Genomic DNA, 27565 nt, shown 5'->3' on the forward strand with positions numbered 1-27565 from the left:
CCATTGACAATCTGAAGCCCTGCGGTGGTGCGAAAGAGGGGAAACCGATCAAAGCAGAGAAAGATGGTGAAGGTTTCAACGTACTTCGCAATGTCGCTGGGAGCTTTCTTATTCTGGCAGTCTATGGATAAGGTCCATGTCTGGATCGCTCTTCGACAGGACGAAAAGGTTTGTCTTTTTGCTTGACCCTTTCTTTGCCTCTCTAATAAATGCATCTCCTCTTTTAACTCGTTCGAGTTTTCATATTTCCAGCTCTTATTTGATACTCTCCGATTGATTGTCCCCTTCGGAAAACCCTAGAAATCGTGCCGTTTTCATTTGTTCTTCTTTGCATTTGGGCATCTTGTATGTTATTAATCCGTGACATCCGTAATTCCGGATTAGTTTCCACTTATTTGATGCGCAAGTTAAAATTAGATCGAATGAACTTGTTTTCCTCGAAATCATGTGAACTACGGATATTGACATTCTCAATTATTCTAATTGCCTTTTCTATGGTGCTTCGTTATCTTAGCTTTTCCATATGTTTGAAAAATTACGTTCAAATTTTCGAACTCGACCTTTGAGTATGGGGAAAGTAACCTTTATAGAGCCAAGTTTTGATCTGCCCATTTGTGTCAAATTATTGCATTTCACTTAAAGTTTCTATATATATCTCATCATTTACTCTGTTTACAGTAGTTCAGAAAGATGTGCGACAATCTTTACGGCTGTGCTTGTGAGATTAAATTCTTTTGATCCCTCAAAAGTTGCCTCTGTATTTTCTTTTGTAGAAAGAAAGGTTGGAGAAGGAAGCGGAGATCAGAAGAGTGAGAGAAGAATTGTTGCGGGAGCAGGCCAGCAAGGACTCCCTTGCATGAATATGATGTGATTTTGTTGGCATTTTCTCTGTATTTTCCCTTGCTCTGTGCTTTTCCAATGCAATGTTATGCTCAAATACAATTCCTTGCTTATAACCACATCAACTCTATTCTGGTGGTGGCTGTCCATCATTGTCATTGACACAAGACCCCATTTCATAAAATACTGCTCGTCATCATCACTCATTGGAATATATGGCCGCGTGTTGCATTTCATTTCCTTTCAGCTGTGAGTACGATATGTGTGGGTGATAAAGCCTCTTTCAACAAAAATTTTTTAGTTGTGATGGTAATTTCCTGTATAGAGTCTATTCATCGAAGTTTGGCTTGGCAGCAGATCATGTATTGAATTGTCTGAAAGGCAAGTGTCTTCATTCTACTGGCTGTTAAGAAAATGTTTGACGTGCTGGGTTTTTCTTATGGCGATGACATTAATGCAGCCATATGTTTGAGTGCTCGCAGAAGAATTTATTGGTGGTATTTGTGATTTGTGATTCTTAAATGTAGTTGTTCGCCTAGTTAAATTTTGTTATGTCAGGGTAACTAGGCTAGGAACTCTCACGGCTGTGCCGAGGTATTGTTGGTCAGAACTGGACTGGCCGGTTCGACCAAAAACGGGCCTTTGGTCCATTCCAAACATCTATCAGAACTAGGGAAAAATTGACCTGGTCAAAAACTGGCGAGAAATAGAGGAAAACCAGGCAGAACTGGTTTTTATCTTCTTTTCCCCCGCCCCTCAATAACTCAAAACTATGTTATTAACTTATTATGTGTTTTCATTTGTGTTTTGGTTGGTTTTTATTATATATTTGATGATTTATTGGTAGTTCTGACTAATCATGAAAGCTCGTTCTAGTTTAGTTGGACAGTCAATCTAACATATTTGATAATTTTGGTGATTTGTGATAGCCAATATCTGGTATTTAAGTTGAGCATGTATAAAATTATGGTAGTTTAGTATGTATGGGGCAGATGCGAACAAATATTACAAGATATAGTTGGGCATGTATGAGTATCTATGAATAAATCTTGTCTAATTTTTCCCATATGGATTGTTTAAAGAATATTATTTTAATTGAGATTAGTCCGACCACAATCCGGTTATATCCTTATTATTGATTTTTTTTTATTATTGTTCAATAAAATTTAATATTATAGATAGAATCTTTAAAAATGCTGGGGTTTCTTTATTTTCAATTAAAAATTTGAGGATAAATATTTAAATAATGTCACTATCTAATGGTAGGAATCAGTTTTAGTACTCATTATTATGATAAGCATCTTAAGCTTATTATATTACCGTTCATATTTTATTTAAATGATCTGAATTTGATTTTGTTTTTATTTTTATATATTCAAAATAATTATTTTAATATGTATAAAATTTAAAATAGAGATAATATCTCAAATATCATTCTTTTAAAAAATAATTAATTAAAAATTTTAAATTTGAACTATTCAAATTAGATATAAATAGTCATTACTGGGATGTTAATTTTATTGTTGTAGCGAGGATCATTTTAAAGTGGAGGAATGGAACGCCTGCAAGTGGCTTGTGATCCTGTAAATCATATCTTAATTATCCCCATAAATGGTTTCATGAGCTATCTATTGTGAATCTCCGCAGAGATACTTTGGTCAAATCAGGTCATTTAAATTTGGAGAATTGAGATTAAGGCCCCATTTGGGTGACACCCCAAACCATGGTTTGGAGACCCAAACCATAGTTTGAGTGATAAGTCACCCAAACACCCACTGGTTTTGGGCAAACCGTGGTTTTGGCTTCAAAACCGTGATTTTGGAAAAAACAGAAATTTTTTGCTTTTGGAGAAAAAAGGGAGAGTGTGAGAGCTTATAGGATATGTATCTTGTTATTTTTTTTATAAACATATTTTTTTATAATCATATTTAATCTTATATTTTAAAAATATATATACATATTAATTATTTATTAATTATATTATCTTATGTATTATTAATTATGTTAATAAAAAATATATTATTAACAATTTTATTCCTTCAAATTAAAATATATCATAAAATCTATTTTTTTTGTAATTATCATATTAACTTATATCTTTTTTTAGTAATTTGTATATATAAAAAGTGCTTCTGATAACAACTATCCAAACACTCTCACTTCTCAAAATCACTTTTTCATAACATCAGAATCTATTTTTCCCAAAATCTATTCTCCATAATCACTTTTCCAAACCACGGTTTGGTTTCATCCAAACACACCCTAATTCAATAATAAGGGGTGCTAAACCAGAGAACATGCGGATATGATAGCCGCAGGCAGACCAGTAAAGCAACGTTTGCCAAGTGCCAGTTTCTCAGCACACTAGCCAGTAGCCATGAAGAAATATGCAGAGCTCGGATTTCCTCGCAAAACGTGGTCGGTTAAAACCCATATAACTATAGACGTGACGAACGACTCAGCATACATTACATCACAATACGGAGTTTATGGAAATGTTGCAGCAGAATTAGACTGAGCAGCAAAGTCAATGGTGGGCAACGGGATTTGTGGTCCTGTTTGGAATGCAATATATATATAGATATATATGGCGTGACGTTGCTATGCATATAGTAGTATTGATTATTGCGTGGAGGACACTGGGCCAGCTATTGCTGGCAACATCCCAACGTAGCATAGTGCGAACTTCAGTTACCGTACGAGGAACCGCAAACGCGAGAATCATATACTTCCGTATGATGTGATCAGTGGAAGTGCTGGAAAAAGCACTGAACCACAGACGGAATGGTTTTCTATTCCCTACACTTCAAATTAATCGGAGCATGCATATCCAGTATTAACAACCACCCTATTCTAGTGCAGAGGAAGAAAACGGGTTTCTGTCTAATCTCCAACTTCCCCCTCCCTATTTTCAGAAATTCGACCAGGGCTCCAACGATTAGTGGATCTAATTAAACGCATAAAGCCCCCTTTCTTGTTTTTGTCCTTTTGGCCTATTTTAATTTGGGTCATATGCTGTTGACATCTAATTTAATGAATATTTATGCAACTCTGACGGAATAACAACCAAAGCAAATCCAGATTCAATTGATACCAAGTTCTTAATTAGATTCTCCCTTTAAAAGCTGAGATCCAACTCATCATGATAGCTGTCTGCCAAACTCGGAAGAACCTTGCAGAATGAATGCATATTCTTGAATAAAAAAAATCAGGATGGCAGCAGGTAAAAAATCCCAGAATTGATCATCACAGCAAGGAATATAGGGTACAGGATATATTAAATTAAGCAGTAACAATCAGACACAAAGAAAATTGAACTTCATAACTAATTTAACAGAAAATATTTCAAGATTGGAAGCATGTATTCAGAGACCAGAGAGACCAGAGAAGAAGCTAAACAAAGAAAACGTCTGTTGTCCACTAACTGAGATGAGGCTAATCAGACTAGAAAATTATTACATTCCCTCTCAGTCACTACTTACTGCTTGTCTCCGACACATACAGCTTCGTTGAACATAATTGATTTTAAGTAGTACACAACTATCATTGCCTGATTCCTGTGGAGGGAGTGTGAAAGAGGTCATCCCTGTCGTGAGGGCTATTTCCCCTCTCATGATTAGCTCTGTCAGCCTCTAACTCTCTAAATCTGTGCAGATACCTCCTCAGTGGCTCAGCGTAGTCATCAAAACCAAGCGTGCCCAAGGCCCAGCATATGTCATCCCCATTCACCGTCTTCCTCCTCTCCTTCCGGCACTTCTCCGACGCCTCGCTTGTCACGAAGCTTATGAATTCCGACACGCATTCTTGCATGGTCTCCTTTGCTTCCTTGGATATCTTGGCGTTCTGAGGCAGTATCTGCTTCATGATCCGACCAACATTCGCTATCGGCAACAACCTGTCTTGCTCCTTGATTCCGCTGTTGTCGTTATTTGAAGACGAACCTCCACCAACGTTCTCCATCGGCTCCCAACTTTCCCAGGATCAAACTAAGTGACTTGCCAGACGGGTATGTACATGTATATATACATAACAAACAGAAGACGCACACATACTCAAGTAATTATTATCATATGTGATAGGTGACTCTTCCTTTTGATTGACCAAAGATGGGGACGTGGTCGGCTTAAATAATGGTGGGATCTGATGGTGCAACAGAGTCCACTGGAGAAAAACCAGTGGTGATTGGAGGGTGAGAGAGCTTTTGGGATGGTTGAAGAGAGAGGGAAGGAATTAAAGAGGTAGCCCTTAAGAGAGGTGTGGGATGCAACAAGGCAAGGTGAGTGTATCAATGGATGTACTGTTAACCCACAAGTCCACCAATGAGGTCGCTCTTAGCTGTTCTTAACATATTATTTGATTACCAGTTCTGCGGCCAGCATCCTCATCAACATATTGAAAAGACGATTCTTTACGGTACTCCATTCTTTAATCTTTACAGTTCAACAAATTTTGTGTGTTATGTACATCAATATGTGCGCGCGCGCGCGCGCTCTTAGGTGAACGCTCCAACTTTCAATTTCTTTTCCTTTTCTTTCTGCTGCTTTCTTGTTTCAAGGTGGATTCTAACTGGACCTGTCACCGGGAAAACTTAAAAAAACGAGAGAGTAATTTTTTCATTTTATTTTATTTTAGTGGCATCTGCTTCATTCAAGTTCACATCATTTCATGCGACAGCCAGCCAACTGTTCGGCGGGGTGTTAATTATTATGTAAATTATTTATATAAGATCTTTAGATGTGTCATTATTTGTGAAAGAATCGGGTGGGATGGGCAATTATATGTTAAGTTTACGTGGTTTACTGTGTTGATAGTTAAAATTTTGTTAATAATAATAATAATAATTGTAAAAAGCAGAGTTGGGAGTGTAAGAGATGTATAGCGTATATCTATAACCACGAAAAGCCATGAAAATAAAAAATGCAGGCATATAAGAAATTAAGGCAAGGGTTTGTTGGCCACAAACAAAATGAGACCAGGTTTTTGCAGGTGACGAGAAATTGACAAGTCGATGGATTCTTATTCTAAAAAGGATCGCTGTGACTCTGCCGTCGCTTATAAAGGCATTACGGCCTCTCCTCTTCGCTCCAACAATGGCACAAATTTTAACTGCGGACCACCGTATTTGACTGTATATGCAGTTTAAAATTAAATGACTCTTTTAACCTACAAGTTCAAGAGTTTCGCATCAAAAAGCTTCACAAATGAAAGAGGGTTCATGAGTTTAAAACACTCTTCCACGTAATAAGCTAGTCATTTATTGAGTATGAGCTCCTGTGTTTTTATGGGTATTCTGACTAGCAAGAAGCTGAAGGAAATACGGTGATGTGAGATTACTGGGAATATCAAAGGGGTGCATTGTTATTACCCCTACATTGGCAAGTCTCAGAATTGAAGTGTGCTGTGTAAGTTTGAGAGTCCCATGTCAAAAAAAGCTCACGTGTAAAATGTACTTTGTAAGTATGAGGTTCCCCAATCTAATATTAATTTAGAGCCTTGACTTGACAACAGAAACATACAAAATATTTAAACCTTTTTCCAAGACGTTTGACACGATATAGTAGCTCCATGTCTTGGGATTTGTATTGGGTGCTCATCAGGATCTGGACAGTCCAGATTTTATTTTATTTTTTATTTTTTAAAAATAATTATTTTAATAGGTATATAATAAAAAATAAAAATAATCTCTTAATTATTATGCTTTTAAAAAATAATTTTTTCTATTTTAAAATAATTATTTAAAAATATTAAATCTAGACCGTCCAGATTAGATCTGAACGGTCCAGATTTTTCATCACTTGATGAGCACTGGGTGCTCATCAAGTAATGAGCACCGAATGCAGGCCCCATGTTTTGCAGTTTGGGGTTTTGTTGGAGGCCATGATCACTAGAAATTAAAAGATAAAATTCTCATCTTGCCACTGTGATTGCATTCAATGTAGTTCCTATGTACGAATTGCGTGAAATTTGAAAAATCATTGATCGCACTGTTGATCCCTCACAATTCTTTTTTTTTTTTGGGGGGGGGACAACATCCCTCACGTGTAAGACCGCAGTTTAATGAAAACATTTATATTATAGTGTTAAATGACAATTAATCTTTCCATAAGCGGTCACTTTGGGGGGCATATTAATCTTTGTAGCAGCCTTAATATAAGAGTTATATAACTAATTTAGAGAAATAAAAAAATTAGTTAAATTAGTTATTTATAACAAATATATGTTGACTTCTTTAAATTACTCTTATTCAATCATATGCATTTGAAATTACACTTGAATAAAAATATCTTACAATTAATAAGAATATTTTTTAGAACACATTATAAATTTGAGAAATAAAGTAAATTGTAATCCTATATTTAGAAGTGCCAACTAGCTTTTACGTTTAGAACCCATCACAACAGACTCTAATAGTAGACAATAAATAACAGTATATATGTGTGTGTGTTTTTTTTTTGGTACAAATAAACGTGTGTTAGTGTATAATATCTAAGATCCATGAATCATTTAAATCGTTGATTCATACACTTACTTAAGACATCACATCCATCATCAACACGTCTTCGCACATTTTTCATGTTCTGCTTTGATACTGATACTAATATTGAAGACATGCCGGTATATTGATAACGATTAATTTATTTTTTGAAAGATATATGCAGAAGCCAGCGTATAGCTTCATGCTTAGTTAAACGGATGATTACATAATAAAAATACTTGAAATAACAAATAATTTAAAATATAACACTTTTAAACTTCTATATATGCTTATTTAATTTTTTATACGGTAAATAAAAATGTATGTGTACCGCCAAACGAATGTTTGTGTTAAACTAAATAAAATTTGTTTAGCAACATTTATAGTTTCAATGAACTATTGAGATTTTAATTTATTTAAGAAGTAAATTATTTGAATTTGAATTTTTAGAATTAACTCCGAAAATAAAAAATAAAAGCATATATAACCAATTCACCAATTTCTGGCCCAAAAAGCATATTCTGGTATCAAATTTGCAGGCTTGGGCTTTGTAAATCCCCCGTCTGTGTAGAAGCGACCTAGCCGACACAAACACGGTCACATACTTCGACTATAAAATAAGCCGAGCTTTATACCCAAAAACAAAAAAGAAACTGCTTTAATTTCCACAGTCTCCCCTCTGTCTCGTCGACATGTTTTATTACATGTCAATCTTAAAAGATAAAACTTTATAACATAATACTTCTTCAGTTCTAAATATAAAATTTATTTATAATATAATTTATACTATAAAATAGGTCTTATATTTAAAATTGATAGAATATAATTTATCAGTTATTTATTTTTAAAATTTGTTTAATTCATGCGACTAGTGTAGACTCTAGAGTCTCAGCTCTTATGTTGGGAAAAAGAGTCTAAACTCTTGAATTAATTCCTAATGGAAAAATTAAATTTAATATGGAGAAATAGATTTTTAAGAAAAAGATCAAGAATCGATGTGATTTGTGTTCCTAATTACACAGTTTGGCTATGTATAAGGAAATCATTGAATACATAAATAAGAAAAATAAATTAAGTAACATAAGTCCATAAAAAAGAATAAAAGAATATCAAAAAATGCTTCATAAAATTATTAATTAAGTGAGAAGTTTTCGATTTACATCCTTTTCTAACATCATATGATTCATATAGTCAGGGATAATACTTGTTATATACACATATATATTACTTATTTTTAAAAGAATGGAGATTAATCCTTAGGATGTTGTTTTGATGAGAAGTGTGGAAAGAAAAAGAAGCTCGATAAATATTTATTATTTAGAGTTCAATTGTGTCGATGGATTTTGTGGCTGGCCTAAAATCGATGTGCACCAACCCACAGAGGTTTCATTTGATATTAAGGGGGTATTTGGATATCCCAACAATCACTTTTCAGAAGCATTTTTTTCAAATCAAGACAAACTCTTTCACATATTTATCTCGTATACCATAAACACACTTCTGAAACCATGATTTTTATCTTACTCAAACACTCCCTAAATATAAAGGATAAAGTGGATTATGGTCTTATATTTAGGATCAAATTAAAATTTAAACCAATTCTTATATTAAGGATCGGGTGTAATATAACATAGCTGAATTTGTTGGGTTGTTCGAAGCCTGGTAACATGTTGTCGTTTAACTACGCACGCTAACTAATGTAGAAAAACCAACATTTTCATAAGAACATTCCTTCCAAATGCGGGACTTGAAAAGGGCATGGCATATCTAGATGTGGGAATCAGGACCGGTTCTTTAGGACTGAAGGGCTTAAAAGGATCAACCCTCCAAGACTGAATTTTTAAAAATACCTCAATTTGCTAGGCCTGTCCCTTAAGCTAACAGGCTCAGGGCCAGCCCGCGGGCTTTTGGCCCGTTTAAGAAAAATACTGTTTTTTTTAATATATTTTTCATATTTTTATCAAAAAATGAAAATAAACCAATAAAATTATTAATAAAATACATAAATATGAATAAAATTAAGTCACAAATATAAAATATCATCATATATAAATATCCGTCAACATCGAAGAACATCTAAAACATTTATTAATAAGATAACAACATCCAAAAATTTTATCTATGGTGCAATTATGCAATAAATAAATATTATCATTAATATTTTGAAACTTCATCATCACTATAATCAATTACTCTTATTTATAAGTATTTTTTTTTCGTAACAAAAAAATATCGAGTTTTTCTTCTTTATAGGAATTTTACTTTTAAATTTTACATTCTAGTTATTATTTTACTTTAATGTGAGAAATATTGTTGTTAAAACTCATGAATTTCTAATTCAAATTATAGAATCACAAGTTATATAAGTATAAAAATACTCTATTATCAAATATATATAGTTTAAAAATATCAACGCATATAATAAAAATCAAATCATTATTAAAGTCCAAATTAAGCTATTTTTTAAAAATTTAATTAGATAAATTATTGTCTAAAACTAAATAAATCAAATCATTATGTAAAATTTAATTTTAAAATAATAATAATAACTAAATATTTGAAATATTATTAACAATATAAAAAATTAGTAATATTATAATTACATAAAAAAATTTTAAAAAAATTATAAAAAGACCTAAACTGGCCGGTCTTCAACCTCTAGGATCTACCCTTTTAAGCCTTCGGTCTTCCAACACCAACCCTTCAGGACCTGTTTCCTGTTTAAGAAGAAAAATTTCAAGTTAGTTCTTATAATTTTAGAGCCTAAACAGGCAGATTTGACTAGCACGGTCTGTTTTTCCGGTCGTAAGCCTAGCGGCTTCGCTCATCCCGCTTCTGTATTTTCTTCGGTTTTGACTTCTGCGGTTCTGCCCTCTGTTGGATCCCCTTATTCCCGAAAAAGAAAAAACTACGTGATGTCTGCCCTATCGTTATTATTTTAGAGAATAATAACGACAAAATCTAAAACTATCTAAACTTAAAATAATAAATGCTTTTTGGATAAATATAGGATGGCAATGAAGCTACCGAACAGGCCGAAGAACCGCCTCACACAAAGATAAAATTAAAAATAGAAAACATAAAAGGCAAGTGGTCAAGCCGTCAATATCATTCATTATTTGGAAGATTTTCACCCTATCTCCGTCTATCCGACTTTTTTTGTAATTTTATTTGGGAGGGCAGACTCTGCCTGCACCGCTCCATCCTGCTAAATCTTTGACTACCCCCAACTTATATAAATCCAGCCATCCAGCAGAAATCGGGACCTCCCATCCAAGACAGCTCTTCTCGTCCTTAACCCTTTTCCCAACCTCTATTATCTCAACCCTCCTCTCCTTGCACCCAATCTTTTCCATCAGTTTTTAGGGTTGACAACCTCTTCGGGATGGATTACAGGACGTTAGAACTCAACATCGTATCTGCAAAAGACATCAAGAAAGTTAGCCATTTGTCGAAGATGCACGTATACGCTGTTGCTTCAATCATCGACGACCCCCAGCAGAATCAGCTTGCCAAAACTCCCATCCACAGACACGCCGGCGACAGTCCCACTTGGAATTTCGCCGTTCAGTTCACCTTCAATGAGTCCTTGGCCAAGCAGAACCGACTCACCCTTTACATCCGACTATTCTCTCATCGCTCTATTTTCGGTGACAAAGAAATCGGTAGCGTTCGAGTCCCGGTTAACGAGCTAATCGACCGTGCCGGAGACGGAAACTCATTGCAGCATATGAATTACGACGTGAGGAAACCGTCAGGCAAATCCAAAGGTGTCCTGAACATCTCCTACAAATTTGGTGAAAAATTCACGGGGCCTCCGCCGACGGTACCAAAGGAAGCGCCTGCGATGGCGTATCCTCCACCGCCACCACCCATGGGATCCAGCTCGATGCCGTACCCTCCACCACCGCCACAACATGGGGCACCATATGGGTACCCGCCTCCGCCGCCATATGGCGGGTACCCACCGACTCAACCAGGATACGGGTACCCAGCACAACCAGGTTACGGGTATCCACCGGTTCACGCACCGGCAAAGAAGAGCAAGTTTGGAATGGGAATGGGAGCTGGATTGATGGGAGGAGCGCTGGGGGGGCTGCTCATTGGAGATATGATATCTGACGCGAGTGCTTATGATGCTGGATACGATGCTGGTTTCGATGATGGTGCTGGATTCGATTTTTAAATTTTCCTTTCCAGCCTTTTGGATAGTGCAACTCTAGAACACTTTTGTTCTCTGAACAGTTACTTTCCTTGAGAGGGCTTTTGTTTTTTCACTACCCTAGGTTTCTGCAGATTATGCGAGGTCTCTGCTTCTCTTTAATCTTATTCTTTTCTTTTTCCCTGACCCTAATTTAATTTACTAGATTATGCTACATAATGATAGCGGTTTCGAGTGTTACATAAAAATAATAGTCTTCCGGTCCTTAATATAAGACCCATTTAACTAATTTGATTAGATGAAGGAAGTCAGGTAAGTTAGTTAATTATAAGAAATGTGATATGTTTTTCCTAAAATACCATAATCATTTTTCTTAATACCCCTTCTTCCTCTTCTACTTGATTATGGTTGAAGGAGTATCTATAAGGGTAATTCAGAGAAAATTGATAAATATGAGAAATGGATCTTATATTTAGGACCAAAACGAACTTAACAATTGGGTTCTATATTAAGGACCGGAGGAGTATTAGCTTCCAAATATTAGTTTGCCATGGTTCTAGCTTATAGTCAAGATCACAATAATATTATAGCTGGCTATATTTGCTAGATTGCTGATAAGTGTGCATTACAAATGATCTAGAAGAGTGACTAGTTTTTGAAAAAAGGGTGAGCGTTGATTCAAATTAACGAGTGGAGGGACGCCAACTTTCTGTACACGGTACGGGGTAGCTCCGACCTCCGAATGAGGAAATAATGGAATCTGAGGTTAACATGCAGGGAAGGCTCAAAATGTTTGTGAAAAAATCTGTAGGGGGATCTATCCAAAGCCCGCACAGCTCCCAGTTTCCGGGCTTGGAGGCTTTAGGATTACGATGAGAACAATAATTAAAAAAAAAGGGAATTATTCTTTTTCTAAATCAGTTATTTAGAGCAGAATCAATTAAACACAAACATATCAGGCCTAACCAATAAGAGTTAGGTTTAGCGTAGCTCTTCGTAACGTGATAAGCTAATATTTGAATTTTTACTGGGATAGGTGTCCATCCACATTTTAATGTTTGATAGTGCTTCATATTAAAAAGAGAAAAAAAGAAAAACAAATTGAGCTGAAAATCACTGGATTTTCCGAAGACAGTGGCGCAACACGGGATGAGATAAATACGTATTCATCCATCCATTTTGAAATGAAAAATATATGTATTTTTGGGTTGGGTCAGTATCTTCATCTGGGTTTATTCTGGGCCCAAAGCTTGAAAAGATGAATTTGTACTCTTTTGGGTCATGACAAGGATTGGTCAAATGTAACCTCAAAGAAGAACGTCAAACCCCCAAGGACGGCGGATGAGGACATGTAAGTGAAACTCTAAGCCCAAGGAAACCATTCCAAAAATAGCCCATCGACTTCAAAAGCCTCTAAGCCCATGCCATGGGTATAACAACAGTACAAGTTCAAACAAGGACACCCCCCCGGGGGGGGGATGCCTGGTTATAATTTCGCATGAAGGCAGATGATTAATGACATTCTACGATACGCGCACACATGTATATTGCCCTAGGGGCACATGTTACATTAATTGTACATTATCGTAAGTCCAGACATCCAATTAATTAATTAAGCGCTCAAATTCTCTCTATCACTTTATTTTGATACTCCAATCACATGCCACATCTAATACATAATATAAAAAATTAGTTTAAAAAAATTATGATCTAAAATACAAGATGTTGTTATAATAATGAACACTATTTTTTTTATTTTTATCCCTACTAAATATAGGAGAAAAATAATAAAAGTATTTAAAAATTAATTTATTACTTTTGAATTAATTTTTTAGGGATGAATAAGAAAATTTTAATTTATTACTTTTGAATTACATTTTTTAGGGATATAATAAGAAAATTTTATCATTTTATGACACATTTCAATGACTGTATTTTTATTTGTCAGTATGTGAAAAAAGTTAATCATTATGAACCACTGGGAGTATCAATGATCTCACTGTCATTAAATGAAGAATATAGCAAAAATACTTCTCTCTCAGCGTTAATGCCATGCAATCGCAGAATTGATATATATCCTACATTCTTTATGTTTGAGTACTTATTCTCCAAAATCAATGTCAATTCCCTAATTCCATTTTTTTTTTGTTTTCAGAAAGAACAAAGTTAAAGCATCGCATAAACCAAGCTAGCACTAGATGAGCCGATAAATCATTCTCCCTCAGCTTTAATCATCCCCCCTCTGTTCTTTCAGGCTTTGTTTGGTTCAATAGAAGAGAAGAGAAGGGAGGGAAGGTTGATTAAAGAAAGAGGAGATGAGGGAAAGAGTGATTATGGTTTTGTTTGGTTCGAAAGGAAGAGAAAAGAAGGGAGATTTCTTATTCGGTTCATAAGAGGAGGGGAGTAGAGATAATTATAAATTGACAAATATGCCCTTATATCTATATTTAGACTGATTTATTTTTTTATTAAAATATTTATATCAAAATAATTATTTCTTAATTTATCAATTTTAAAAAAACCAATTACCTCACTTATACGTGATAAAAAAATGATTAAACTAAAAAAAAAGAAAATATGATAAAAAGTTTAACATTCTATCTTATTAATTTTATAAATATATGTATTAATATATATGATATGTATATATTATATAATTATAACACGCACGTTATGATATGTATATATTAACATATATGTATGTTATCTGAGATTATAATACACATGCTATGATATATAATTACAATACACACATGTTATGATATGTATATATTATATAATTATAATATTATATTATCATTATCAAATATTATTAGTGGCTAAAAAGATAAAAAAGTGAAAAAAATATTTTTAATGAGATGGACAAACTTAGAATATTGAAAAGTTAGTATGGGCAGTTTGGTTAATATTAGACATAATATTTCTCTCACCTCTAAAAAACCCTAAATTTGGAGTGGAGCACTAAAAGACAAATTTCTTTTCTTCCCTCTCCTCTATTTTTTCCAACCAAACACATTTATCTCTTCTCCTTCCCTCCCTTCAACAACCCTCCAATCAAACAACAACCTTCCAACCAAAAGGAGCCAAGTTCTCCCATCTCAATCCTTCAGTTCTCCCCCACACGCACTCTTTTTTTTTTCCCCGCGGAAAATGTAAGTATGATTTTCATACTTTTATTATCATTTTATATCATTAAGAGGATTAATTTAACATTTAGTTATTAGCTATTCACGTACACCTCATTCTATCGTTGTTGCTTTATTAACCATATGTGTATTCTTTAAAAGAAAATATTACTAATGTTACAGATTTATTAACAATTTATAATAAATGTATATATATAATGGAGATTATACTACCTCCAGTCTTAAATATAATAGCTAGTTGACTAATTTGAGTAGATTAAGAAAATAAGTTAAGTTGGTTGTTTGTTATAAATATGTGTTATCTTTCTTAAAATATCCTGTTAATCAAATTTATTGGTCCATAACTATTATTATTAGAAGAATTATTTTAAAAAATAGATAAATATGAGAGACAAAATGGATTGAGATTTTATATTTAGAACTAAAATAAAAATCAAATAGGGTCTTATACTAAGAACTGAAGGTAGTATGTTATAAACTACAGTTAAAAGTGGAATATAATTTTTACGAGAGTACGATGGAGAATAAGTTCATATACCAAGGGAGGGCATCATTTTAAAACATGAGATACTAAAAGCTTTGAATAGGATTCACATGCTCATTTAATCTGGAAAAGTGACTTTTCGGGGTGATATGCCCTTTTGAGGCTAATTAAGCAATTATTATTAATTAATTGGTACGTATTCTCGCCTTGTGGCACTAATCCACTTGCTTCACCTCGCGGGTCAGACGAAGGCATCTATCTCCTAAAATAATGCTTATTTTTTGTGTCAAAGCATATATCATATTGTACTTTATTTAGCTCTTCTTACCTTTTTTTTCTTTTTGATTTTTTTTCAAATTAAGTGCATCCTTTCTCATATTACTATAAAATTAAGGCACCGACTGGATTCCTATACATAGAAAATTCTATTGCAGATATAGATAATTACAGTTGGCCATTAATTAATTCATTGAAGTGGTCCAACACACACACACACACACAAGTCATCAACCATCAAAAACCAAAAGAATTAGTTATATGCAAGCTACTCTACAAGTTGAAATGTGATGTAGAAGAATGGAATTTTCCTCATTTGAATCCTTTTATTTCATTTTAGATGTTAACTAGAAATTTTTCTTCCGTGCGATGCATGGATTAGTCTATTTGATTAGATTTAAAATTCTAATAAATTACGTTATCTACTATAACTCAAGATTTACTTTTTATAAGAATATGATTTAGAAAGAATAGATGAAAATTTAAATTTATTTATTTATTTTTTCATTTAAGTTTCCAATTAACATAATATTTAATTATGATACTCCACATTTAATGCAATATATTCAAATTCAAAATTAATTATTAATTTTTTCATTTGAGCCTCCAATTAAAATTTTATTTATTTATAATGTTTCCATTTAATTCAATATATTCAAATTTCAATCAATATGTTATTCAAATCTCATTAATTAAATATATTCAGATCTAATAATATTATACCTGACTTATTTTTAAACGAATTGGGTATTACAAGTTTTCAAAAATATAGTTGATTGATTGATTTTGTGGGAAACATCATATGCATACAATCATTCATTCAAATTGGCTCTAGCATGAGGTGCAATTTAGACACGCATATAAGAGCGTGCAGAAGTTGAGTCTATGGCAAACAATGAAGATTTATACAATATTTTTCATAATATAATTACATGATGATAATTAATGATAACATATAAAAGCAAGGAAGCTAAGTTAGCTGTACTACAAAACAAGGGAACCCGATGAAATAAACTTTATTTCTGTAGTAGGAATAAGAAGGGACGAAGGCTTTGTTTAAAAAGAAGAGGCTAATATGGAAAGGCAAACACATCGCTGATAAAGGATATTTGGGGATACAAAAAAAAAAGTGTCTTGTCCAGTTAAATATAGGACTTTAGAATTTGGCTTTTTTGTTCGGGAAAATCACATGGGCTTGTTGCCCGAGGGAAGCTAGCTTTGCTTCTATTGTGGAGCCAACTCCTACCCCTCCATATGATTCTCAATGTCACTGACATGCATAATGGTATGGGATGATTAAATTAAAGAATACCAAAGCTTGTTTTTTGAAAACTGCTCAGCTCATATTTTCGTCTTCTCTCCCAGTACAGTAGTGGGGAAAAATCCCCAACGTCATGGCTAAAGCTGATGTGGCATATGATGCAGCTTCGACCCTTTTCAGGTTTCTGAGAGAATCAACAGCATTGTCTGAGGTTGACAGTTAATGTGAGGTGAAAAACAAGTTTTCGATGCCACCTCACTGTGTCTTCGTCATATTTCAATTGATTATGTTTATATATGTGTGTGTGTGTGTATTCTTTCCGTGATTGTTTGATACACTTGTATTGAACATGTCACTTCATTATCACATTAAACTTCTAGAATAGAAGAAAAATTCTAAGCCAAATTTAATACTACTAGATAAATTAAAGAGTAGCAATTAAATGCATTGATTGGCACCTGTAGCTAAGTAGCATCTAGAAGGCTTGATTATTAAGTGAAGGGAAAGAAACGCTTGAGACGGATGGTGAAGGAGGTGTGAGGGAATTTGAGGGGAAAATGACAGAAGGAGAAGAGGTCAGCATCAGAGGTAGCAAATGGAAGCAGGGTCACGACCGTGGTGTTGGATTAAAGAGTTCCTATTCCTAAAAGCCCCTACAACCTTGACATGCTTCCCTGGGAATAATCTCTCTCCCCAATTTCTTTTCTCCCCCGTAATTCTGCTTGCTTTTCTTTACCCAATTTTTTCCCCATAAATGATATCCCTAACAAAAATTTGATCATTACAGCACGCAATTCCCCCTGCAATAAGGTTTTCAATCGCTGGACATTATTTGGTTTTGTTAACGGAACTCCCAACAAAGGCTACAGGGAAAGTGAGAAGACAATATATCTGCTGATACATGCACGTGGCATTGGTCTTTGTTGAAAACTACGGGCCACAGATTTTCACTCATTTAAGTCAGCACAGAAGCCAAAACATATATATGTAGAAAGATCAATTATAGGGTTAGTGTTTGGAGGTCATTCACCAGCAACCGCAGATATTATTAGATCCTGATATTATTATATATACTACTGGATATGAGCTCTCTACCTAATCCATTAATTCCCCGTATAGTGGGGAAGAAAGTTGCAAAAGGATGGTTAAATATTGCAGTCATTTTCCAGACAAAATTCAACGCGATGATTTGGTTTGAAGAAAACGGGCGTGATTTTAAATTATAAAAAAAATAACTATAAGCCGAAGGTTAACCATAGATGGGAATAGTCAAAGACTAGTTAGGCAAAAAGACGGAGTTTATGAATTAGGTGAAAGAGTTAGGCCAAAAAAATGCTTGAAAAACCTCATTTACGTGTGCTGTTTTTCTTACAGCAAGTTAAATATCAATATATTTAGCCCACGCCCAACGACCAGAAATAATAGAGATCAATTCCTTTCATATTTTGGTCCCCACCCACCACCATTTACACCTCCTTGATCCTGCCCCACAGACAATTTATACTTTTGCAAGAGGCCATTATTTATTTCAAGTCTACAGTGGCATCAGCTTCCCTTTCTACTTAAAGAAAAAGAAGTTTATTCCTCTACCATTCAATTCCAAATTATACTTCCCCACCTCCTCTCTCCCGCCCTCTCTCTCATATATTTCTTCCCTAATACGAGTGTGTACAGTGCATCGGCCTTTATCATGTATGTATAAATCGGAAGATTGCAGAAAAGACAAATTAATTTGGAGATGCTCAACGAAGTTAAATAATGTCATGTGCTTCTTTTTATATATTCACCCAGCAATAACTCTCAGCTTGGTCCACTTTAAAGAATGGGAATGATAATAACTAGCGGCAGTTTTTGTAAATGCCAGTGTAAAATATACGTAGAAACTGAAGTCATTGTTTATGGTTTCTTCTCCAAACAAAACAAAGATTCTGTGGGTGGGGTTAGCATAATTAGAGTACGCAAATGAGGATTCCCCCCAATCCGATCAAGAACAGCCAATAGAAGTGTGCCCCGCCAAGCGCCTTAGCTGTACTCACATCCAAACACCCCCATATAGTTCACTCATCAATCTCACCTATATATACACACCCTTGGCTCTCCACCCTGCTCTCACATCTTCAAGCTCTCACCCACACACAAAACAAACTGATAAGAGAAGCCTAGGTAGCTACTTGTTTATATTGGCAGAAGCGAGAGAATGTCAGGGGTGTGGGTTTTCAAGAACGGCGTGGTTCGGCTGGTGGAGAATCCTGGGACGGACTCGGTGCAGGGCTCAAGCAGGCGCAAGGTGCTGGTTCACACTCCTTCCAATGAAGTCATTACGTCCTACTCGGTGCTTGAACGCAAGCTTGCTTCGCTCGGCTGGGAGCGTTACTACGACGATCCTGATCTTCTTCAGTTCCACAAGCGTTCCACCGTCCACCTCATCTCTCTCCCCAGAGACTTCTCCAAGTTTAAGTCCATGCACATGTACGACATCGTCGTCAAGAACAAGAACAGTTTCGAAGTCAGAGACATGAATGTAACTTAGCTCGTTACCACCACTCTTTTTTTTTCCCCGTCAACTCTCTCTCGGGGCTTAATTTGGGTGTGTTGCCTTTTAATTTGCTCCTGATTGATTAATTTAGACCACGCGGGTCTTAAGGTGTCTATGTATATCTAATCTATGTGACTGTAACATAATTTCACTGTGTATCGGTTTGTGTTCTAATCGATATAGGGTGTGATTGCGTGCTGGTGAGAAGTGACAGCTTGAGTGTGTCATCATTGTGTGCTCTTGTGGATCTTTATATTAATTCCGCAATAAAATCTGAGTTTCTTCTTCTATAATATTTTTGTGCTGCTGCCATATGCTGGAATATTATATTTTAGCTAGGTATATATCTGATTGATTGTGGATTATACTTTAAATACAATATCTTATTCTTTTATCACCGCTTTTTTTAAACGAGATTAAGATAAATGAATGATTAGAGAATCATGTACTATTCATTAATAACAGTAATTATGTATATATTTGGCATATTTTTATTTTAATTAAAAAAATCATCCAATTATAACAGAATTTATTGAACGCACGATATGGTGATTAATACAGAGAACTTGATGAAGGCTTTTTTCCCGATTATTCTTGCTACTTGGATCTCTTCTTTTTCGATTCTTTTGTTATCTTGTTCAATGGAAACTCAACTGAGCAACATATATATCAGGAATCTGGTTTCTAGCTAGGTGATGAGATGGCATATTTTTAAAATAAAGAGAAAAGTGGAAGGGATTTTCATTTTTGTTTTTGGAATTAATGCAACAGGATGGGACAAAAGCCACAAAGAGACTAAGCAATTAATGGGATTCTTGTTTTGATATTAAGCTTACACGCATGCATGTTGCAGCATGATGGATTGATGAGAAGAAATTAAATGACATGATGTGATCATCAATTAACAGATTATTAGGTAGCTAGCTAGTTTGTTAGATACTGCCTCCAGTTCTTAATATAAGATCTTTTTTTTTTATTTTGATCCTAAATATAAGAGCTCAATCCACTATGTCTTTTATATTTATGTATTTTTTCCTAATATAGTTATTCTAACAATGATTGTTCTAACCAATATACTTGATTAGTAAAGAGATTTTAGGAAAGACAACATCTATTTATTACAAATAACTAACTTAACTTTTTTTTTAATCTCCTTAACTTAATCAATTAGCTCTTATAATTAGGACCGAACGTAGTATATATCAACGTGGGTATTCGTATGTTTATTTTCGCCCATGTTTTTCCCCCTAAATACTGGGACATAGTATATACTAAGAGATCAAGTTCTCAAATCATCAAGTGGAGTGCATGGGGGGAGGAGGGAGTTCACGTGAGAGGAGGATCGATTCATCCACTGTTGACAATTTGATGCTGCCTCTCAGACAAGTGGACAGCTCTATATCTCCTGTTTGCGCATGTGTATATACGGAGAGTGAAAGCATCGCAGTTCTTTTTCTTTTGTCTTTCTGAACGAAATACAATAATTGTTTGGACCACAAACTCAAATTCCCCAAAATAGGTTTCAAAGAAAAATCCAGAACTAATTAGCCCTATACATTAAAAATATGAACTTACAGTGACTCGATGAGCAAGAAATAATAGACGAACAAGGCTTCTTCTCAACGCGTGATGCATAGATTAATCTGTCTCGAAGCGTAAAAACAGCGAGGCATTATCTGGAGTCTGGACTTTGCCTAAATTAAATATAACGCAGCATTTATTTCTGGGTACATGGAGAAAGGACGATTTGCCCGAATCTTAGCGTTCATGTCATCTGTGATATTTCAATTTCTCCTGTTTTTTGTGAAAAAAGAAAATTGAGTTGGAATTCATGAAGATATATGCGTCCTCTCAGTTCATTTCTAGTATACAAACAGGAATAAGGATATCACGTGTTGATGCGCCCATGCTCTATGCAGTGGGAAATAGCTGTCTTTCCGCGTTTACATAAATAGATAGCTAGAAGTAACAAGAGAAATGATAAAAGTAAAGAAGAGCATGAGTTTTACTTGGAAATAATGGTAAATTATTAATGGAGGGATGTGAATGTATATTATATATGGGGAGGAATATCTGATCCACAAGGCATATGGAATACCTCCAATGGAGATGATATGAAATGAAATGATGTGGAATACCTCTCTGTATGCTCTGTCACAGAGAATTCCAGTTTAATTTGTTTTTGCTTTCAAAATCTGTCATGTCTTAAAAAATATTCTGAGAGCTAAGTGACCATGCATGCATTGAACTTGAACTTTTGGTGTGAGCTAGGCAGCATAAGTAAGCAGTGCTAAATTCTTTTATCGGAATGTAAACGGATAGAGAGAGGATCTCAAGTGACAGTGGATATCCCATCCTGCGATAGCCCGTTTAACAAATTAATTTACAAGATGAACTCATAAGGATAAGACCCATATCACAGCATGTGTCTGAGTAAATGTATACATTATGAAGGAGGAAAATCTCACAGAGAGGGACACCGGAATGCATCATGCATGGAGGTAGGTACTCGAAGCCCATTCTGGTTTTGAATGGGCGACGATGCTCTTTTTCATTGAGTTGTCAATTTCTTTGCTTTAAAATGGAACTCCAAAGAATCGTGGAGAAGAAGAGCTCCACCAATTCCCAAACGGTGGGGCCAGATGACTTCTTTCCTTTCTCTGTTTTTTGGCCGTATATCAGCCTGCTCTTTCTTTGCGGATTTTCTAAGGAAACTAATAAAAGTGCTTCTATCCTGTCATTGATTTACGAGGTGTTTTTTCAGTAGAAATTAAATCATAATTTTAAAAATAATTTTACAATAAATAAAATAAGTATACAAGAAAATTTTAATTTCAATTTGCGTGTGCTTTTTTAATAAACCAAACACTTTATTAGTACTTATTTGAAATTGCGGTAAGAATATTTAAAAACAGTTTTTCAAACATAATTTACAAAAAATAAAATAAGTACGTGATTAGAATTTTATCTCAATTTACCTACAAAATGTAATAGATGCGAATAAGCCATTGCACTTTATAATACAGTTAATTCCTGTTTCCTTGTCATTCTTGGGGAAAATCACAGACAAGTGCTTCGCAGAGAACATTGAGGGCGCTGCGCAAGTGAATTATTGTCACGTCATGCGCATCGTAATATATACCCAAAACTCTCGTTAATTTGCTTTTCATATTTTTATTTCGACGGTTAATCAATGCATGCCAGCGCACGTCAATAACTAATTATATTATCAATTAACATCTTGAAACCAGTCAAATATTTGACTAACGGAAAACTAATGTCTATTAGAGTATGCTGCTAAGGTAACAACACATTCCTACCATTAATAGTTGGCTGTTGGGTATTGGCAAAAAAAGTTAGCTACTGGCACGTCACTAAACCCAATTACTAATACTAATGTACACCAACGCCCATGGTTCCTCAATGTGCACTGCAGAATCTGCCAAGGCACGGATAGTTAAAAGAGGCTAATAATAATTGACATAATGTGAAAACTAATTAGCACGTAATGAAAAGAACATCCCTCTTTCTTGGGCCTTTGCGGCTGTTGGGAACTATTAGAAAGGAATCATTTCCTTTTTATTGGCTTAGGACATCTTCTGTTACCGGAAAAACACGCTTTCTTTTGTATCCAAGAGGGAAAGCAGATTACAACTGTGCTTTTTGACAAGAACAAGAGTTCCAGTACATGAAACAGAGAAATCCCCCCTCTCTTGAAAAAATTTCCAAAGACTTCACGTATACTAACCACCAAAGAAGGTGAGGTTTTGCATTTTTACCTCCAGTTGCCAGGTGGGTTTTCAAAGCAGAATTTCTCGCTAAATAGCTCCCTTAAACATCAATATACAGAACCTATCAGTAACCCATGCTAGTTCGTGCAGTCAAATCCATGGCAAACAGAAAGCCAGATAATCAGGACCAAAAACAATAAAATTCCTAGAACCACCAATTTGATTTTCATGTTCTGATACCACATCTTCCTGCGAATTTGAGTTCCTTGCTTTTTGAAATCTTGGGCCTGAAAAGTAGGAGATCCTTCAGGCCTAGAAGCACAAGAATCAACATAGTAGGCACGTGACTACAGCCAACTTACCTGTGAACGCAATGTCTCGGTCTTGTCTGCGAGAATAGTTAGATTCTCTCCTCTATCAAGAGCCTGAAAGCATGTACAGCGAAAATAAGATGACAACTTACTATATTGTCTCGCTTTATACCATAAAAACAATTGCATCAGCTACAGTTAAATGTCAATGTCGCAACTCAACATACCGATAGTAACTCATACTAACAATAATTTCAACCCCCCAACAATTTATTCGCCGAATTACAAAGAGGCGGGCAGAAAGATGGTGTACAATTACAGCACGGCAGTCGTCAGAAATTGAAGCAAAGAAGACCCTTAACTAATACTAACATAGAAATATTCAAAAGGGAAAAAAAAACCCCCCCCCCAATCCCCTATTTCAAGAGAAAGCATGTGATTGGCAACTGATTCAATGTTTGACTATAATCCTTTAAGATTTTAGACAACTGCACACAAATGAATGAATGTCGAAAAGAAAAATTCAGTCTTCCTCTTGCAAAGTAGGTATACCTTGTCAATGTTCTCTAACATTATGCTTTTGACTTCTGAAACTTGAGCCTTCACTTTTATTAGCTTTTCAATCTCTTCAGCATGATCAATGATATATTTCATGTGTTCTTTCATAACCGGTCTGCAAATATGAGCAAATATAATTGCCTATCTTTGCAGTGGCATATCAACTAAAGATTTAGAACTATATGAGCATACCCAAACTCCTTGTTAAGACTCTTGGCAATGGCTGTATCTGCTTTTCCACCACCATATCTTTTCTTAAAATCTGCTTTCACACGTTCTAGGAAAGCAATAGAGATTTGCTTGCTCAAAGATTCCTTCGCAACAACACAGTAAGCTGCAACTTACAAAAAGCCCTGTCACGACATAGAGAGCAATACTGTCCGCAACTTGATGTTTTAAACTCTTAGGTAAATCTTGGAAGTCAGCAGCATGGATTAAAAACTAATAAAAGTCAACTCAAGTTTCCATTTTCAGGATAATTAACCATAGTAAGGCACTAGAATTGTGAAGACATAGTTGCATTTGCATCCAACCCGCACAGACTAAATTAACCATGCATTTTTATTGAATCATAAGAAGGCCGGTACAATACAACCAAAACAGCCCATATTTCCTCATTTGAAGATGATGGAACATGGATGGAATACAAAGAGCAACAAACTGAAGTAGCAATATACAAGAAACATAAAGTAAACATAACATAAGAAGGAATATGCTACAGGGCTATCAAACTTCAATATCAGCACTAAAAGAAGCAAAAAAATACAAAACCCATAATGCAAAACCAATGGATAAAGACTGATCATATCAAGCTTTTGAGAGGCTAGAATCTCTCTCAAGTCGCTACTTGAGCTCTTCATAACCCCCTTACCACCATTATCCTTCTTCTCCATTACTTTCCCGTGACTTCTCACTAGCCGTTACCTTGCCTCTCCTAGAGAAAGTCACTTGGGAATGGATTAACACTCGGGCCAGCAGGCCCTTCAGAATACTTATGTGGCTTGACCGTCTATAACGGTACTTTAGGATTAAGGAGAATGGTTGAGAAGGAGAGGAAAATTTTTTATTTAAAGGATGCACAAGATGGGACGGCTGGTCAAGACTTTCTCCTCCATTCTCAGTGGCTCAATCCAATTAGACATGACTTAAAGGATGTACAGGATAAGGTGTCTGATCAAGACTTCTTGTAACTTGGGGTCAAGGACATAGGATAAAATTGAAGGTACCCAGTACCCCAATTAGGGGTCAAGGACATGGGATAAAATTGAAGGTACCCTGTACCCCAATTTATAAAAAAAATACATCTCCAGTATTATTTGCCATCTAACGTACAGGCATATATCATAAGGATCGATCTTATCGATTGAGGTCTGCCAATGCATGGAAAGCCAACGCGGATCCTGATATGACTTTAGAAAAAGAGGATGAAAGGGAGAAATAAGATTCAGCAATTAATATGTGGAAGAGCTCCGTTTTCTTTTAATATGCAACAGTCTTATAAACCGCTCTAACCTAAAGGCTGCAGTGACAAGAATATATTTTTCGCAAATGAAATAAAATACGCAACATAACTAATTAGCTAGCTGACGTTGACATCAGACATCTAATGTCATTGGCTGTGCTTGGGAAAGTTCTGCAGGCCATGCAAGGTAAATAAGGCTTGATGAGGTACAGATAACTTCCAAGAATGCAATTGAGAATTGACACCAAAAATAATACCAGAGGTCTAAACAAGGCACAGAAAAGACCACTTATTTATCCCGAGAAAAACGGAGACGTCGTGAGTAAAATGACTAATAGAGCAACAAAATTTAATCGGACGTTCGTGCCCAGACTCCATCTCTCTGTATTTCAGCGATCACATAAACAGTTGACCAAAAGTCAGACAGAAGCTAAGAACCCATAAAGGTAAACAAAACCCGCCAAGGAAAATTCATCCACAGCTAAATTAAACCCGAAAAACGAAATCTTGGCGCTACGGAAACGGCTTCTAGATAAGTCATATCCATTTCAAGACCAGATCCATTAGTTAAACCAGCAGTTCAAGTTCCACATCATTTTGGTTCGGGGAAGCGAGAACAAACTAGCCATAAAAATGCAATGGACAAAAAATGTCAACAGCAAAAAGAGATCAGAGTAATTTAGATATACCGTAACCATCCTCGAGGAGAAAATTGAAAGTATGGTGATCACAATTGTAGGTGAATTTGTTGTTGGATGAGGGTAGTTTGTAAAGGCACTGGGCAGCAATCGCCGGGAAGTTCCCAGTGAACTCGGTATACTCTGCTAACACCATCGTCCCCCGAGCCACAAAGCTGTATATAAACGATTCCTGACTCATTGCTCTGCAAGTCACGGGGGAGAGCGGTCGCAGCTCGGACGCAGAGAGAGAGAGAGAGTGCTTGGCCTGGTTACTGGGGCTCAACTGCGTTGGCAAATTTCTAGAACCCGTTGGCAAAAGAAAATTTTTTTTTCTAGAACCCGTGTGGCTTATTTTTCTTTGCAAGGAAGAAAGAATTTCCTTTCTTTTGGGATTGGAAATTAAAGAATCTTGAAATTAATCACCTTGCAAGGCAGCTTGCAAAGCGTCAAGGATGAATCCAATGGAACACGACTGCGTTTCGTGTGGAAATATTAATTAAATCAACCCCGCAATATTATGGCCCGACTAAATTTCTTTTTTCACAATTGTAGGAGTATTTTTTCTATAATTTGATTTGATGATTGACTGTAATTGACGGAGGCCATGATATGCGTCCAAACGAATAGACCGATCCACACGCATTGCGCGCTAATAAATTACTAGTGTACAGTCGCTGAAACTGTTATCCGAATAATTAAACCCAATTAGAGTAAAGTGGAAGATCAGCGAGTAATCAAATTGTAGAGGCGAAAAATATTTATGATCAAAGTGACAGAAGGCAAAAAGTATTGCAAGAGAGAGAGAGTCTGGGTGTGAGTGAGCGCATTATGGCAGATGAGAGAGGTCCCCGCAAACTGCCGCCGGATCGTCCACAGGGCGAGACGGTGGAAATGACGGACATCCCTAGTAATATTCCGAGTACTTTAGATAGTGTGGGAACAATGGTTCCCTCATCTTTCCCAGAGCTGAAGAAAATGTCGACAGAGCTGAGTGATGGAAAAGAAGAAAGAGGGAAGTTACAAAGAGTGAGAGGCCAATACACTGGAGAAGTTTCTTTAGCAGCTAGAGAGGAAGACTGGATGATGGACCAGGATTTGGACCTCAGAAGCCAACCGGAGCACGTCTTATCGTATAGAGAAGCGTTAAAGCCTAAGTCACCGGCAGAGGAGAATCACAAGAATCAATATCAAGAAGATGACTGGGATGGGAGTTTACTGTTTAACAGTAATGAAGAACTGCTAGAGGGCGTAACAATCACGGACTCTGATTTGGGTCCGAAGATCGTCTTCTCTGAGAAAGAAAGAAAACGACTGGAGCGAAGATGGGATAACACACTGATCATAAAGTTGCTTGGAGGGACAATCGGTTTCATGCAAATGAGAAGGAAAGCGAAGGTAATGTGGGGAAAATCTGGAAACGTCGAATTGAATGATATAGGCAATGGTTTTATGACAGCAACTTTTCAAAGTCGAGATGATTACTTCTTCGCGTTAGAAGGTGGTCCATGGCTCATTCAAAACCATTACCTTACAGTGCAAACATGGAAGAGAAACTTTAATCCTTGGAACGAAAAGATTCAGAAACTCGCGATATGGGTTAGACTTCCAGGGCTTCCAGGTGACTATTACGACAGGAAGTTTTT

General features: G+C 35.6%; 5 protein-coding genes across 5 annotated transcripts; 3 read left to right on the forward strand and 2 right to left on the reverse strand.

The window, feature by feature from the left end:
- On the forward strand, positions 1-1347 carry LOC114742930 (uncharacterized). Its single transcript, XM_028931158.1, has 2 exons — positions 1-168; positions 774-1347. The coding sequence occupies exons 1-2, from the start codon at positions 64-66 to the stop codon at positions 858-860; spliced, it is 192 nt and encodes a 63-aa protein (XP_028786991.1). The 5' UTR covers positions 1-63; the 3' UTR covers positions 861-1347.
- A 2843-nt stretch (positions 1348-4190) lies between these two features.
- On the reverse strand, positions 4191-4800 carry LOC114742971 (nuclear transcription factor Y subunit B-5-like). The gene has a single exon (XM_028931201.1). It carries the CDS (start codon positions 4798-4800, stop codon positions 4384-4386), a length of 417 nt encoding a protein of 138 aa, XP_028787034.1. The 3' UTR covers positions 4191-4383.
- A 5900-nt stretch (positions 4801-10700) lies between these two features.
- On the forward strand, positions 10701-11501 carry LOC114742842 (protein SRC2-like). Its single transcript, XM_028931055.1, has one exon. The coding sequence runs from the start codon at positions 10701-10703 to the stop codon at positions 11499-11501; it is 801 nt and encodes a 266-aa protein (XP_028786888.1).
- Positions 11502-18579: 7078 nt separating this feature from the next.
- On the forward strand, positions 18580-19473 carry LOC114742919 (flowering-promoting factor 1-like protein 3). Its single transcript, XM_028931145.1, has 2 exons — positions 18580-18583; positions 18835-19473. Exon 2 carries the CDS (start codon positions 18842-18844, stop codon positions 19172-19174), a length of 333 nt encoding a protein of 110 aa, XP_028786978.1. The 5' UTR covers positions 18580-18583; positions 18835-18841; the 3' UTR covers positions 19175-19473.
- A 3259-nt stretch (positions 19474-22732) lies between these two features.
- LOC114742920 (vesicle-associated membrane protein 724-like) lies at positions 22733-26322 on the reverse strand. Its single transcript, XM_028931147.1, has 6 exons — positions 26262-26322; positions 25932-26228; positions 23973-24114; positions 23775-23895; positions 23274-23336; positions 22733-23198 (listed from the first exon to the last, which is right to left on the reverse strand). The coding sequence occupies exons 2-6, from the start codon at positions 26119-26121 to the stop codon at positions 23049-23051; spliced, it is 666 nt and encodes a 221-aa protein (XP_028786980.1). The 5' UTR covers positions 26122-26228; positions 26262-26322; the 3' UTR covers positions 22733-23048.
- Between the last annotated feature and the right edge of the window lie 1243 nt (positions 26323-27565).

The sequence above is a fragment of the Neltuma alba genome, unplaced genomic scaffold (genome assembly GCF_004799145.2).
Source record: "Neltuma alba isolate B1F8T4 unplaced genomic scaffold, ASM479914v2 tig00003893_pilon, whole genome shotgun sequence".
Classification (NCBI taxonomy): Eukaryota; Viridiplantae; Streptophyta; class Magnoliopsida; order Fabales; family Fabaceae; genus Neltuma; species Neltuma alba.